The sequence below is a fragment of the Cynocephalus volans genome, chromosome 1, assembly GCF_027409185.1.
Source record: "Cynocephalus volans isolate mCynVol1 chromosome 1, mCynVol1.pri, whole genome shotgun sequence".
Taxonomy (NCBI): domain Eukaryota; kingdom Metazoa; phylum Chordata; class Mammalia; order Dermoptera; family Cynocephalidae; genus Cynocephalus; species Cynocephalus volans.
In genome coordinates, this window is record NC_084460.1 from 144,746,012 (window position 1) to 144,763,055 (window position 17,044).

Below are 17,044 nucleotides of genomic sequence, written 5' to 3' on the forward strand. Positions count from 1 at the left end.
AAAGACTTTTCCTAAGATCCTCTTAAAAGCCCTTTCCTAGCTATTCCGACTCCCTTCAGAAACTCGCCCTTAGGTAAGGGCTTCCCGGCCCCGCCCCCAGGGCTCCTCCGAGCTCTGGAAGCTCGAGGATTGGGACCGGGGGCGAAGGGGCGAACCGTAGATTCCGGGACGGTTCTGTACTCTGCAAACCCTGTTTGAAAATGTGAGTTGGGCGGGGGTGTCTGCCATGTTTCCGTCCCGGTCCGTCCGCAGCCTCCCGGCCGTACTTTGCCTCTTCCCTGTGGCTAAGCACACGTACGTAACACGACAGCCTCTGTCAACTCTCGCTTGGCTGCCGCAGCGCTCCGGCCTTGGCACCGGCTCTCGTGGACGCGGCCGCTGCAGGCGGCGATAGACCGGACTACAACTCCCAGCAGCCCCCGCTTCCCGCCCGCCTCCCGGAGCTCGACCCGGCAGTAGCTCTTCTCTGCAAGCGGTTATCTCTCCCAGTGCAACTCGCCGACTCCGGGCCCCCGAGGACTTGGGACCCGGGCTCGTGGACGCCGGCATTGCCCAGGGTGACAGCACGGGAGCATGGCCTTGTCCCTGAGCCGACTGGACGCAGGCCCCTGCTGGCGCGCGGCGCGCGGCGTCTGCGGAGAGCTGCGCGCTTGGTCCCAGCGCTGCGCTCCAGGACGCATCTGCCGGCCCCCTGGCACGGCTGGCACCGAGCTGAGCCGCGGGCTGGGACACGGCCCGACGGCGAGAGGCCGCCCCTGGCTGGGGACCGGGCTGGCCGCGGGGCTGGCGGGGTTGGCGGGGCTGACCGCCGCCGCCTTCGGGCATGTGCAGCGGGCGGAGATGGTGCCCAAGAGCTCTGGGGCGCCGAGCCCCTCTCCCGGCAGGCGGGAGGAGGAAGACGAGCTGGCCCGCCGCTGTCAGTGCTTCATGGCCTCACCTGTGACTGACCTGCGCGAGCTGCGGAGTAGGCCGGGCGACATGAAGACCAAGATGGAGCTGCTGATCCTGGAGACCCAGGCCCAGGTGTGCCAGGCGCTGGCACAGGTAGACGGGGGCGCCAGCTTCTCTGTGGACCGGTGGGAGAGGAAGGAAGGTAAGGAGGTCGGCTCCTAGCGGGAGGCGGAGATAGGGGAAAAAGGTCGGCCTTTAGGTTGCAGGCAAAAAGTGGCTTGAATAGGAGATAGAGGTAGGTAGGGGATACCCACAGAGGGGGCTGCTTGGTTAGAAGGGACACCGTTAAAAAGACTGACACCGGGGGTCATCAGTTCTCTGCTTGCTGGTGGGGACCCAGATCTGTTGTTATTCTAGTACTGGGTACTTAAAAATCTTTGCAATTCTGTAACGACGTTTTTCGTAGAATTCTTCAGGGATATTTGCAGCCAACAAGCTTAGATGTCCCAAGTTTATTACTGAACATAGATTTCCCCCATATTTGATCTGCTTCTCTGGGTGCGTTTGCCCTTTCTCCTCCTCTGGAGATGGAAAGATGAGCTTGGCTCCTCCGTGCTAACTAACCCTCAGCCAGGTTCCTCCAGTTGAGGGTATTATGGTGTTGAAATCTCCCCATTTCTTTTTCTTTTTACACAAGAAATATTTGATGAGTTTATCAGTAGCTCTGCCAATTGCACCTATCAGATTTCCTGCTAGGAAAATTTTTCCTTCCAATGCCAAAATACTTCAGTATCAAAACCCATCTGTCATAGGGTCATATATTCGTGACCATGTTGTTGCCTATACAGTGAAACCCCACGTCTTGATTATACACTTGAAGGATCCCTGACTTTTTCTAGCTAAATACAACAGCAGCTTCTTACCAGCAGATCTTGAGCTGTGATACTGCCACCTCTGTATTCATGAAGTTCAATCTGGTTTTCATAGTGTTTTCCATTTTGTAGTGATTTCGAGTGAAGACCACTGAACCAGGACACAACCTCAAGTACTAGACTAGCTGTGTGACCTTTAGAAGTTATTTAACATTTTTGTGCCTGTTTCCCCATCTATGAAAAGAAATGAAAAATTATGTATATGTGTATATGTAGTATGAGGATTAAATGAGATGAATATATGTAAGATACTTAGAATATTGCCTGAAACATAGACAACACTTGGACAAATTGTTTCAGCCACTTGCTAGCTGTGTGATCTTGGATAAGGTGCTTTGCCTCTCTGGACTTAAGTTTTGTCATTTGGAATATACTTGGGTTATACTGGATTGTCTTATGTCACATCCTGCTCTAAAAGTTCTTAGAAATAAAACAAGCCAAATATGAACCCTTCATCAAACAAATGGCCTTGCAATGATCCTAGTCACTTAAACAAAGAAAAAAAGCTATCGAAAGTAGGGCTCGTATGCCTAATTATTGATGTCTCACTCAGTTTAAGGTTCTGAATCCCTTAAGAATTTGAATATCTACTGTTTTTAAATTGCCTTTAAACAAAATTAAAAGGCAAACAGCACACTGAGAAAAACGTTTTTGAAACAATATGGAGCTCTTAAATTCAGTAGTAATAGAGCACTCTTCAAGTATTTCCATTTCTGTTTTTAACGTTAGCTTTCTCTCATATATCTATGAGTATTCCAGTGATTTATTTTAGATGGTGGCATAAGAATGTAGAAGAAATAATCAGATTAGTGATATAGGGAGGTTCAGTATTAGCCTAGTATCAGTAGTTTGTGTCATAAAGCTAAGCTATTTATTTAATTTTATTGTATGTAAAAATTATCGATATATTATAGAAGGTTTAGGAAATAGAAGAAGAAAAAACTTCTAATCCCACCATCTTCGTGCAAGGATTGTTTTTAATTTTGCACATAGTCTTAACATTCTCTCCTTATTTTACATTTCCATAAACAGGAGGTGGCGGCATAAGCTGTGTACTTCAAGATGGGCATGTTTTCGAAAAGGCTGGGGTGAGCATTTCTGTCGTTCATGGAAATCTTTCTGAGGAAGCAGCAAAACAAATGAGAAGCAGAGGAAAAAATCTGAAGACTAAAGATGGTATATCAGACAATCTTAACAGCCTTTAATAGTCCTCGCAAACCTTTTTTTTCCCACAAGTTTTATTTATAAAATAAATACTGCTTCTGTAAAGATCCATTTGGGTGCACATACCAGATAAGCATGTTCACAAATACTTTTTAAAAATTATGTTTTAAGAGATAAATTAAAAAGCAGCTTTTGAAAATTGATTCAGAAGTCACGTTAGAGTTAATTTGTATCAAGCCAGCTGGTTGAATGCAGCTTACTACATATTTTACTTTCCAGGTAAATTGCCATTTTCTGCTATGGGCGTGAGCTCTGTTATCCACCCCAAGAATCCTCATGCTCCTACTATCCATTTCAACTACAGGTACTTTGAAGTAGAAGAAGCTGATGGTAAGCGTCTCAGGAGCTGTGGAAAGTAATACTGTGCTAAATGTATATTTTAAAACTTATTTTATAAGGCATAACATCTAAAAGTGAGAAAGAATAAATACATCCTTAATTAGATTTTTCAGAAGGCATATGAAGACTTATTTCTTAGCAGGTGTAATGGTTTATACACTAGACGTGAAAAGTGAGAATGGAGTTGGCTGACTTTAACCTCCCATATTTCCTCCAACACAGAAGGAATGATTTAATGAACCCGAACTTCAGAATGCACACAAGATTCTTGCAAATATAAATTCATTACATCTGAAGGAAAACCTTATGGGCCAGGTTATGTTGAAATTGAGAACTTGGTTTTGGAAAATATTTTCCACATGCATAGCTTTGCTAGTCACCAGTGCTTTAGCAGTCAGTTTAAAATGGGGTGTAGTTGATCATGCCTCATGTGCATGTGGTTCCAGCTTATGTCTCCTATCAGCAGGGCCATCTGGTACCACTTGTCAGAGCACCTGTTCAGTGCCACACCTACTCCTGTTGGTGTCCTTGCAGGTCATGGCATTTCAAGTCACCACTGTAATTTTTCATTTTGAAGCCATTCAGTTTGGTTCAACTTTCTAGTATTTAAAAGTTGGTAACTGGTATCGACAACCCATAAACCTAAGTAAGCATATGAAACAGTTATTCTTCAATGGTAAGTTGCCTCCCTCAACAAGTGTTTTTACCCTCTCTGGGGGAAAGGGGAGGGGTGGCAGTAGTTCTTAATATAGTGAGCATCAGAATCTCCTGGGGTGTTTGTTTTTTTTTGAACTGTGATCTAGCAGAAGTATTTTAAGCTCCTCGTGTGATTCTGAATACAGCCAGAGTTGAGATCAACTGCCTGGTCCACCTGTATGGTGTTTTGTCTTTCACTGCCCTGCATATTATTCTTCTGCCTGGTTATACTCTCTCACTTTTTAATTTCCTACTTCCTTTTCTCTCTGCTTGTACCTCTTTCCTGCCTAGGACTTACTTACCTTTAGAGCTAACTTCAGTTAAATGTTTTTTGATTGTCACCCATTTTATGCTTAATAAATTAAGCTGATGAATTAAGTTTGCTAATACAGTAAGTAGTATGCTGAATCTTAAAGTCCATATCGGAATCCCATGTCTTGATTTGGTAGGTAACAAGCTGTGGTGGTTTGGTGGTGGATGTGACCTCACTCCAACGTACTTGAACCAAGAGGATGCTGTCCATTTTCACAGAATTCTGAAGGAGGCTTGTGACCAGCATGGTCCAGATCTCTACCCCAAATTTAAAAAATGGTAAGTAAAGGTATTGAACTTTTCATGACCTCCAAAGTATATTTCATTCCTTCTTTGGGTCCTGAAGGCAACTATTATGTCACTAAATACCTTCTTCAGCTTATGAAGATTGAACTTTCTTACTCTGCTCACCGGAAGTGGGATACCAGTTTTAATAAATTATTTACTTAGAAATATTTAGATATATGCAGTATATATTGAGTAGCACCCTTTTTTTTGATCCTAAATGATTTAGAATGGTGCAATATAAATGATAAGGTGATGTATACTTGAGAGTCAGGTTTTTCAGTCCTAGGGCAGGATGTTAAATTCTCACTCTGATGTTGAATTGGGACTGTGTGAGGGCATTGGAAGGGTTGGAGAACCATTAGGGAGAGATGCCAGTGTACCAGAGATTTTGGACAGGGAGAAAAGTAGAATTGGAGACTTTTTAAAAGAAACTCTAATGTCGAAGTAAGAAAAGAAAAACAAAAGTTTTGAGGAGACTCAGGATATTTGTTAGATGTCAGATGAAGTCTTGGCATAAATCGTTTGGAGTAAGAGTATAAAGTACTCAGTTCTGCTTAGAGCTAATTGACATTCTTGAAAAAGGCAGAGCAGACTGGGTTTTTGTCTCTTTGTTTTTAGAGCTAACTTTAGAATGTTGATATCACTTATACAAGAGCATGAATTTGAGACTTAAATCCTCAGAAAGGTTAAAATATTTGAATTTTCCCCTCTTAATTTAGCATTACCACTAAAAACTGCATAGCCATGGATGCATGCCTATAAGATATAGGTTTTTTTTCTTTCTCTCAAAACTCAGCATACTTCCTGGAGGAGGACTATTGGGTCCTCCCCTTTTTTTGATTTCTTCTTATAGCTATTACTGAGATGACTTTATCTAAGCAGTATTAGTAAAATATCTAGGATGCACGCCTGTTAAAACTAAATTTTTACTATGAGTGTTTAGTAAATCTCTTAATTTTATAATCTTGTAAAGAGAGATTTTGAAATAACATGACTTAGGTTAAAAGCTTAGGTCAAAAGACTTTACAACCTTGCCCAGGATATACTTTTTAAACTGTTTTAATGAAATGTGTGTATAAAAGAAAGCCAACAAGTCACAGTTGATGTGAATTATTTCAATGCATCAGTTCTAGGGATTTCCACCTGCTGCCTTTTGTTTTGTTTAGGCTGTTAAGGTTTTATTTAAGGTGATCTTTTAAGTAGCTTTTAGTTTTTGTTTGAACAGTTTTTTCTATTTAAGGACCCTTATTATATAGAGATAATCAAAAGAACTATTTCCAAGATGTAAACTATTCTACAAGTTTAGCATTTAGGAAATAGCTTCTTAGGAAACCTGTTTTAGTAGACATAGAGGGGAAAAGACTCAAGAACAGATTGTTTCATGTACTGTCTCGTAGGGTAAGCTTTAATTTGTCTGAAGACTCTTATTCTCTGAATGTTTCCTTCCATTAGCTCTTTTCTTAGTCATGCATGCTGTAGAGACATCAACTTATACTGCTGAGAGACCTTAGAGATGGTTTATAGTACCTTCCTTTGGTGAACAAAGAACTGACTCAAGACAGCTCAAGTTTGCACCCTGGTTGTTATTATCATTAGTAGAAGATTCCTGACCTGCTGCAAAAGCAGCAGTACTTCTGAGGGCAGCCCCATTCTCTTGTTTCAAGAAATACAGCATTAATATTGGACTCTCTTTCTCTTTTCACTAAAATTCTTAGAATTTCATATCCTTTAGATAGACTGGTGTTAAATTGCCGGGGTGCTTGGCAGATAAGAGTATAAGCATTTTTCTACATTGATATCTTCAGAAAATCTGTTTGAAGTTCTAGTTTCGTTTTCATAGTTGGACAGAAAGTAAGGACACTATGCTGGCATCAATCAAGGATAGTGCTCTGAACTAAGAGGCTCACATTGACTTTCATGTCTCTCTTTTTTTCCCCCTTTGTCCCTGATTTGATCCTGCTGTGTTTTCCAGGTGTGATGATTACTTTTTTATAGCCCATCGTGGAGAGCGGAGGGGCATTGGTGGTATATTTTTTGATGATCTCGACTCTCCATCCAAGGAGGAGGTGTTTGGCTTTGTGCAGAGCTGTGCTCAGGCTGTTGTTCCTTCATATATTCCCCTTGTGAAAAAGCACTGTGATGACTCATTCACTCCCCAGGAGAAGCTGTGGCAGCAGCTCAGAAGAGGACGGTGAGTGACAGAATGAACTGTCTCATTGCATAACTTGGGGAAGTGGAGCAGCTAGAATAAGAGTGGGCGTTGTATTGTCTTGGGCAGATACTTTGTAATGGTTGTGTTAACACTCACCTTAATTTCTGTAATTAGATGAATATTAAATGAATTAAACATGGTGTAAAATAGTATTATAAAAATAGCAAAGTTTATTTAATTAACCTGTACATTATTAGAGACTTATAGTAGGTGTGAAGTACTTACTGAATTTAATTCAGCAGATTTGAGTTTTCTAGCAATACCCTCCAGCCTATGCCAAGATATGGGCATCATTTAATGTTTTTGCTGCTTTGTAAATTTGGAATCACACCTTTCCTTCATTCATCTTAAAGATTTCATAAAAGTTATTTTAATGGAAGTAACAATTTCAGGAATTATTTATACTTAATGATACATTTTACTAATTCTGGAGTCTTTACTATGTGCAGTTGCTGTTAGGCATTTTGCATCTATTGTCCTCAGCAAACCTCTGACCTTTTTACAGATGATAATATTTACTCTCAGAAAGGTAAGTCCCTTGTCCAGGATTACACACTTGGTAACTATCAGATACCAGATGTGGAACTGGATCATCATGACTTCAAAACTTATAGTCTTCTTGGTATACAAAGGAAGTTAAATTAGTGAAGCAGTTTTGTGTTTCTCACTGTGCTACTCTCCATAGCCACCTTGCTCTGTTCACTGAGCTTAGTGAGCTCAATTGGGTAGCCAACCTGAGGTCATCTTCAGCCACAGCGTACTTGTGAATCAGCTCCCAATTATTCCACCCTGCTTGCCCATGTCAGTTTCTCACTGCCATCTTAATTGCATGTATACTGCTGGTCGATGGCTATAAAAATGGATTTTTCTCATTTACATTAATTATGTCTCAGGCATATGAAGCTTTGTGTACTAAGGAGGTAAAGCTTTTGACGTGAAGAGGTCAACTTAAATAATGTTTCAAGTATAAAGTTTGTGTTTGTTCAATTTTATGACTGCCTATGCTATATAGTCCCCGTTTATCAACTTGAAAAAGTGAGAGTTCTTTAAGCTTTCTTTTTAGAAATTCCTTAAGCAATGCATCTGTTTTGGGACATGTTTTCCTTTTTTTGTTTGTTTCTGTAATTTCTCAAATATACCTTCACCACTCTTTTCTTCTCTCCCTTGACATTTATCATGGGCCCCCTAGCATCAGGCACTATCCTGCTTACAAAGGTGGGCATAACATGGACCTGCCAAAAACAGGCTCACAGTTTAGTGGGGAAGACATATGTAAGAGGATAATTTAAACTCTGTGGAGGAGTTGGCCAGGTAACTCAGTTGGAGTGTGGTGCTGAGGACACCAAGGTCTAGGGTTCGTTTGGTTCCTGTCCTGGCCAGCCACCAAAAAAAAAAAAAAAATCCTTTATGAAAAGTAAAGTGTTCTAGTTTTGCACAAGATTTTATATGCAAAACTGGCAGATTTTGTGAACACTAATTAGGTAAAGGCTTTAAAACTTCTTACACATAGGAATAATGTTTTTTTGTGTGTTTTGTTTGTTTTATATTGATTACAAGTTATTCTGAAAGTTCCATTGTGCGTTTCATTGCATGTCTGGTGTATTTTGAGTCAGGTAGACATGTGGGTGTTAGATTAATTTTCTGTGGTATGGTGCGCAACTGTACTTCAAAGAAGGCCTCCTTCTGCCACCCTTATCTCTGGACCTTAAGATGGCCATAAACCCTGGGACTTTAGATAACTCCAGCTCTTCCCTGGAAGTATCAACACTGTTGCCAGTTTTCTTATACTACATTCATAACCCATTACCTGTATCCTTTACAGGTTACTTTTCCCCACTTCCCCCCTGCTCCACCTCTCCAAATACAAGTCTCCTTTCAGTGGTCAGCCTGGTTCCCTTTTGACTTTACAGTCTCTTATTTGGAAATCTCATCTAGTCTCTTGCTGTCAATTACTACTATTCTCTCTCCAGACCTTGAACTTTGGTCTTATAGTCATCTTTTTCATAGGAGAATAGAAACTGAAGACCTTTAACTTATTTTTGTTTTGTCATATTTTGGGAAAGGGCAAGAGGAAAAATTTAGGCACTAGCTAAATTGAAGGGATTGGTTAAAGTCCATAATTTACAGGCAGCCTCAGAGAGGATAAATGTGCGGAAAGCATCAGAAAGATCAGATCTCAGTAAAACCTGGTGGGAGTCAGAGAGGCTAATGTATAGAGAGGGGCATCATTCACTCGCAAAAGGAAAGGAATACAAGGATCCTACAGAAAATACATTTAGGGAGCTCCTTACAAGGGTCTTTGAAGTAGGTCTTCCAACACATCATATGAAATAGAGAATGACAGCTGTCCCTCAGAGATCGTGTTTCAGAAATATTGGGTGAGGAAGGTGGCTGAGAGATGAAATTCTTTTCCATGGTCTTAGGAAGGAGTTCAGAAGACTCATTTAAATTATCTTTTGAAACAGGCATAAGAAAGTATTAAATAGCTATTAGTACACAAAAGTCAATCAGTGATAATTGAATAGTGAGAACTGGAAAAGAATCCATGATATAATTATTTAAATTTTTTCAGGCCTTTGACAAGTTTCTGCACAAAAAGGTGCTTTTTAAATAACTGAAGTACCGTGGGATTCTAGAGAGTATTTTGCTATAGGTGGGCCTAAAGACAGTAACCAGTGGGATAAATGAGAATATCTGAGTGAGGTTTAGATCAAGAGAATAATTTCTGGGTGAACAGAGAAATGACCTTAAAGAGGGTCCTATTACTGAAATTTTATGGATCATTCTAAATTTTGGGGGGAGAAATTATCCTTTTGAAATTGGGGATAAGACCCTCTTATATCCCATGTTTTTAAAGGCAGGCACAGATTTTTAAGCTAGATGGAGTCTGGGTCTGACTCTATGGCAGCTAATGGAAGCCAATATACTGAACCAAGTTTTAGTTGATGCTAAGGATATTTTTCTAAAGAGATAAAATCAAGTGCTACAACTCAGAGCACTGCCTTTTATTAGGATTGCTATTTCTCTGCAGAAAGACTGAATTATATGACTGCTTATTAATGCTATTAACTAGTTTAACAAAGGAATATCTAGAATATGCTAATCATTATTAATAAATTACTGTTAGCTGTACTTGGACTTTCAGTTACAGAAGTTTTACTCCATCTTAGTATCAATACTTGTACATTACAGGTAGTGAAATGAAATCTTCGACTGAAACATCTCAGACTATGGGAGGGCAAGAAGGAGCTGTGTTGTTCAGAGAAGGGTTGTTATTTCTTTTTTTAATTGTTCATTCTTTTTTGTGTCCATTCTTTTTATTTATGGGAAAACATAACCTTCTTGTTCAGTAACTGCTCTGTGTTGGGGCAGAATCTATTTCCTATTGTTCAGTGGGTAGAATGCCCTTTTATTTATGCCTGTGCAGATGGAGAAGCTCAATGGGCTGTAGACTGGTGTTTTCTGAGCTAGTTCCATCTGATGAGGGGTGAAGGGAAAAGCCCCCTGCAAGTATTTGTTATGGGCTAGTTTTGAGGAAGACTTTACTTTGCTGGCCCTTAATGTCATTTGATGTCTTTATGTCAGATATGTAGAATTTAATCTGCTGTATGATCGGGGTACAAAGTTTGGCCTCTTCACCCCAGGATCCAGGATCGAAAGCATCTTGATGTCTCTACCTCTTACTGCCCGGTAAGGAAATAAATCATCTTAGTAGTTATCTGCCCACTCCCAGTCCCCCAGCACCCGCAAAATATGGAAGTTAACACCACACATGTCTTACCTGAGACTTAGGTTGGTTTAGACTTTGCTGATTTTGTAAGAAAATCATGGTCAAAGGATTAAGACAAATCAAATTGGATGTTTTAAGTGGTGACAGGATGAGTGGTACACTTTTGTGTGTGAGAGCAGGGAGAGGATAGAGGGAATGAGAAGATAGGCTGGGTCGTTGTGTCTGGAGGTTGACATTGACTCTCCCTATCTGCATTTTCCTGGGAAGAGCTGTGTGTAAGTATTAAGCTAAAAAATGTTTGAGATTCTACACCTTACAAAACCCTGGTTTATATTAAAAGTATGTTTTGGCTGTGGGATATTAATATTAGTCAAAGTATGCCCAAGAATTATTAAGAAACTTTATTTCTTTCACAGCAAATATCTTTTAAAAGTCTAATGTGTGCAAGGCTCATTAGGCACAGTGGAGACAAAGAAGTATAAGACATTTTTTACTCTTAGGATTTTTTTTTTTCATTTATTTTAAGTAAAGAGTTATGTGTGTCTTTCATTTTCTTTTTTTTTTTTTGTTATTGCTTTTTTGTCATTTTTTGCTTCTGTTTTGGACCTGCATAGATGGGAGTACATGCATTCACCCTCAGAGAATTCCAAAGAAGCTGAAATTCTGGAAGTTCTGCGCCATCCCAGGGACTGGGTGCATTGATGCAGGCAGAGCGGCCGTGCTGGGCTTTGGAGGACACAGATGTGTGTCCCCTTCCACTGGCTGGCACTGTCGCCACCATGTGGCAGTTAGTTACTTGTGCCTCAGTGTTTCAGTCTTCTCCAGTGTGGGTCTCACCTCCTCCTTGTCAGGTGGTAAAATGTTTTGGATGCCATCAGTGATGGGCAGTGAGACAGCAGATTGTTGTCAGAGTCAATTGGTGATATAGAACTCATTCATACTTTTAGAATCATTTTATATGACTAGTTTACAAAATATGACATTGAGTTTCCAAGTATTGAGATAAGGGAATATGAATATTATAATATATACAGGGAAACTCCTCATCTTATTTTTGTTTCATGTATTTTAAAAAGTTTCAGTTTCTGCCACAAAAATCTATGTTGTGGGATACATTTATTTCATTCAGAGAAGTTGAGATGACTTGGTACTTTAAGCATGCAGCTTGAAGGTAAAAGTTTGACTTTGTCATTACTGAAGTGTCTTTGATATAATCTTTACATATTTCTCTAGAGATCATAGTATTGTAAAACAAATATTCATTTTTATAATGATAGATATTTAGGAGCACTTAATTTTTTTTAATCTTGTATATGTAACAATTCAGTGATTACCTGTAGTTTTTAACTCTAAAGTGACATTACCGTTATTTAAATAAGGGATGTCTAAGTTGTAATTTTGATTTTTTTGGAACCATAATTGTTAATGTTGGGATTCTTTGCCCTTTTGAATGTGAAAGCTTATATCTCTGGATTCTGATGTTTAAAGTTTTATATTCCAGACATTTCTACGTGGAAATTTAGACTAAGAACAATCCTAGGGATATTGGAAATTAATTTAGGAAATGTTTCTCATTTGGAAAATGAGATCAGAAATATTTTTCCTCTTTAGGGCTGGCCCATGGCTCACTTGGGAGAATGTGGTGCTGATAACACCAAGGCCATGGGTTTGGATCCCTATACAGGGATGGCTGGTTAGCTCACTTGGGAGAATGTGGTGCTGACAGCACCAAGTCAAGGGTTAAGATCCCCTTACCAGCCATGTTTAAAAAATAAATAAATAAATGAATAATTTCCCTCTTTAATTAAAACAAACATTTCTAGTGTGAGAAGCGTATATGCATATTTTATACATATATTTCTTTGCAAAATGGACTAATTGAAATTGTCCTCTTTTTCAAATTAAAGACTACAATTCTTATCTTTGTTTTTAAGAAAAAATCACAACAGGATTCTTAATGTATGACTTTTTTGTTCGTATAATAATATGAATGTATTATTTTATTTGATTCATAATGAAGTTTGTAAAAAATAATATCTCGTACATATTATTTAATATTTTCCTGGAATATGATTGTGTGTGGCTCTTTTAGGGCTGGAAAGTATATGAATTTATTCAACTGTCTTACAACAGATCTGCTAATAAATTTCATTATGAAATGAGACTAAGGAATATTTGTATTCTTAATTTTGTCAGGATAATTGATACAGAAAAACACAAATGTACTAAAACCATAGTTTCTCATTCCTAGGTGTTTTGCCCAAGAGAAGTATAAGTTTTGTACTCAGTTTTCACAGCAGCTTTATTCATAATAGTAAAAAATTAGAAACAACGCAAATGGTCAGCAGATGAATGGTTAAACCATTGGTGATATATGCGTACATTAAGATACTACTTAGCAATGAAAAGGAATAACTGTTGGTAAAGAACAGCAACATGGATGAACATCACAAGCATCATGCAGAGTGAAAGAAGCCAGACACACAAGATGCCTACTATAAGACTGCATTATATGAAAACCTGGAAAAGTCAAAATTTTCATGAGAGATAGCAGATCAATGGTTGCCAGGGTCTGGGAAATTGTGAACGGGAATGAAGTAATATTCTGAGGTGATGGAAATGTTCTATATCTTGATCGTGGTGGTGGTAACTAGACTGTACCCATTTATCAAAACTCATTGAACTTGACACTTAAATCATGGAATTTTATTGTATATGTGAATAATACTTCAATAAAGCTGATATTGGGAAAACATAGTCATATAGGGACAAATGTTCAAATAAACCTGTTTACCTTTTAAAAAATAAAAAGTAGTCACTTAAGATCTGTAACCTATTTAGTTGTAGTGGATTGAATTATTTCCCCCTAAAATTCACTGAAGCTTGAATTGTGTCCCCCAAGTTTTATGTATTAGAAATTTGGCCCCCACTGTGACTATTAAGAGGGTGGGAAATCCTATTACGGTAATTGAAAGGTGGAGCCTTGAAGAGGTGATTGGATTGTAGGACCATGCGGTAGTGAATGGATTAAAAATGGTGGTCAGGGGCGTGGTTCTGAGGGCTTTAAAGAGAGTGAATGAGGAGGGTATCTCTGCTCTCTTCTGTATTTCACAATGTGATACCTGCATCACTGAAGTCACCACCAAGACCCTCACCAGATGTGTTCCCTGGACTGGACATCCTAGCCTCCAAAACTAAGCAAATTTTGTTTTCTTTATAAATCACTCAGTTTCAAGCATTTTGTTATAAGCAACAGGAATGGACTAATACAATTGTTTAAGGTTGTTGGGGGGCTAGGCACTGGAGAAAGATAAAATTTCAAAATTTCTCTGTGTCTGTTTTATGTTCCTAAATAATCGTGTATTTTCACTATGGATGAGGCTATGTCTGGAAAAAATAATTGTATGACTATTGGAAAATAGACCCTTCTACTGCTGTTCAAAGTGAATTTGTCTTTCAAATTCTTATTAATGTCTGTTCCGAGTCTATTAGAAGACCAGGGTGCACTTCCATGTGGCAAACACCTAACACCTTACACAGGCATGTTGGTAACAAGATGTGGCTGGGGGCTGGGCAGGGGAGATGTAAATGTAGCAAATTTTTAACTAGTGCTTTCTATCCATCACTACATTCTGCTCACCCACCTATTCAGCTGAGTGTTTGAGATAAATACTTCTGTGTGCTAAAGAGCACCAGATTTGAAAGCAAAATAATCTATTTTTTTATGACTTCCATGTGTCTTTTGCTGTTAGAATTCATCAAGGCAGGAATTATCTGCAGGGTTTTTTTTTCTAATACATCTGTGCTTGGGCTAGGATGACTCAAAAGCTAGCCTCACCTTGGACTGTACGTCTTAGTGCCTACAGGTGGCTCAGAATAGGTATTCCACAGAATAAGGTGGAAGCAGCATGATTATTTACTGATCTAGCCCCTGAGCTTATGTAGTGTCTCTCCACATTCCATCAGCTGAGTCACTAAGGCCAGCTCCAGATTCAAGGGGAAGGGAATTAGATCTCAACTCTCAATGGAAGAAGTGTCCAGGAATTTGTGGTTACATTCAAAACCTCCACATAGCCTTTCACACTCAAGGCCACCAAACAGATTTGACTCTTTCCATCCTTCATTGCCCTAATCAATTCCAGTTGAGGCTACCTATGAACTATTTCTTGATTTCCTTCCTCTGCTCATTGTCACCCCCTACCTTGGTCTCTCATTCTCTCTCATTTGAGCTTTTGCAATTCCCTACTTACCTCTGACCTCCATGGCCTTCGTTCATAATTATTTCCCCAAGTCCCATTATCACTAACCTGCTGAAATATTTGGAGCCCCCCATCTCCTATGGAAAAGATTCTAAACTTGGTCTGACATTCAGAACAATCCACTATTGTGGACCCCCTACTCTCTTTCAGCTTTATCTTCCACATTTCTGCCATGTACTTCAGCCTCAGACTATATGCCCACCACTCACCATTTTTCTGAACATCCCCTGAATTATGTTTCCTCTGGTCTTCGCTCAGGCTGCTGCTCTCTCTAGAATCTCTTTTGCTCCTGTCCATCCCTTTATGCCCAGTCAAATCTCCACAAAACCTTCTACCTCTTCAGCACATTTTACTTTTAGTATTGCTTTCATCACAGTCTGTATTTACATAGTCATTCAACGTACACTTCACTTACTACAAAATATTTAAGGTGGATCTTTCCATATATTATTTATAATACTATCTTATGAATGATCTGTTAAGCTTTGTTTTCCAGCAATGTTTTGCAGTGTAGTTTGGTCAAGCTTAGTTCTGTTTGGCAGTTTGTGTAACTGTCTTATTCCTAGTTTGTGAAGACAGGTTCCCAGTATACATCTCTTAAAATTCCATTTAGAAATTGTTTTTAAGGATGTATGTATTATCCCTGCCACAGTTTTAGTTATGTATTTGAAAACCCACATTTTAAAATTTATTTCTTCCCAAAAAATCATGTTAAAATTCTTATTTCATAATAAATCTAAATTAGCACATTTAAGTTAGTAATGCTTAGACATTTACAGATGGCCTTATTTAATCTCCTTGAATTGTTTCCTGAAACCAAGTCATGGTGTGTACAACATAAAACCTCACAAACCTGTTTCTATAGGTGGCCTTATACTGGGTTCACTAACATGTACCAGCAGAGCAAGGTAATTAAATTACATTCCATTTTCCAATCAAGGTACCTGGTTCTATTCTACAAGTTAAACTTGTTCAATCAGTATTTTAAAGAATCCACCTGTTAATCCACTTTCATATTTCAAAACATGTTTGAATATAAAACTTGGCATAATCCAACCCAACATGATTTCAACAAGTCGGCACAAATACAGCCATTTAGAAAAGCAAATAGACTTCATAGTCATTTAGAATTGCAACAACAATTCTATCATGAACGTGTTTGCTTCTGAAATGATTGGGAGTTATCAAACTAAAGTTCCCAAAGTTGTATGGGTTGAATGCCTCTGTTATTTAATAGCAAGTGAACAATGCATTGATAGATAAAAGTCTTCTTGGTGTCCACTGAGGGACACTCAGCTCCTGTCTTAGGCTAGCCAAAATCTTGCTACTGAGCCCAAGTCCAGCTGCCTGCCCCCAAACAAAGAAAACCTGAAAGTCAAATGACTGATGGAATAGAAAGTCAGCTTTTATTGAGGAATACCAGTGTTAGGCTAACCCATCTTTCCAGTAAATCTGAAGGGGAATGGCCAGACTAAAGACTCATCTCAAAGACTCATATTTACTGAGGGGTTTTTAAAGAGGGGGCCGAGAGAATGGAAAGTGGGAAATGAAAAGCAGGAGGGAGGGAGATGAGAACCGTGGGGGCTCTGTACAAGGAGCCAGGTGCAAGGTCTTGCCAAGACTCCATCCTTGCTGTTATATTAAGGTTCTTCTTTGGGGTAGAATCAGCATAGCTTTATTGATGTCCTCCCTGGTTTCTCAGGGTCTGGATAGTACATCTCATGGCAAGTTTGAAACTCCAGGCTGACTGGAAAACAACTTTACATTTATGTAAATAATGTCATCTTGCCCCATAACCAAGGTTCAAAATATCAAATAACCATGGGAAAAGGGGGAACTCAGAGAAATGCAAGCTGAGAAGAAAACTGTGTCTTTTAAGATTTCCTCCAGCCCAGGGAGATTTAGGTCCCAACATAGCTTCAGTCCTGCTCACTCCAACAATGGTGATTTATCTATGCTAAGGTATGGTCAAGGTTGCTTCCATTTTCCATTTTAGAATCTGCTCCATGCCTATTGCTTGACAGCCTTCTAACCATGAGTATAATATGCAAATTCAACCAAATATCAATTTCTTGTAATTCAAATTGTAGCTTAACTATTGAAAATAACTAGTTCAGTTGATATCCTCAAAGAACATTTAAATTAATATTACATCAATATA

The 17,044-nt window shown here is 39.2% G+C and overlaps 1 protein-coding gene across 1 annotated transcript; it reads left to right on the forward strand.

The window, feature by feature from the left end:
• The first annotated feature begins 446 nt into the window (after positions 1–446).
• On the forward strand, positions 447–12,786 carry CPOX (coproporphyrinogen oxidase). Its single transcript, XM_063096834.1, has 7 exons — positions 447–1,093; positions 2,856–2,999; positions 3,267–3,377; positions 4,532–4,673; positions 6,655–6,873; positions 10,480–10,584; positions 11,239–12,786. The coding sequence occupies exons 1-7, from the start codon at positions 574–576 to the stop codon at positions 11,324–11,326; spliced, it is 1,329 nt and encodes a 442-aa protein (XP_062952904.1). The 5' UTR covers positions 447–573; the 3' UTR covers positions 11,327–12,786.
• Positions 12,787–17,044: the final 4,258 nt, after the last annotated feature.

Bases quoted from the DNA above. Each gene is read 5' to 3' on its own strand.
- CPOX (XM_063096834.1), top strand. From the start codon at position 574: ATGGCCTTGTCCCTGAGCCGACTGGACGCAGGCCCCTGCTGGCGCGCG. The intron at 3,378-4,531 runs GTAAGCGTCTCA...TTGATTTGGTAG, and splicing joins TGAAGTAGAAGAAGCTGATG to GTAACAAGCTGTGGTGGTTT. The intron at 4,674-6,654 runs GTAAGTAAAGGT...TGTGTTTTCCAG, and splicing joins TACCCCAAATTTAAAAAATG to GTGTGATGATTACTTTTTTA.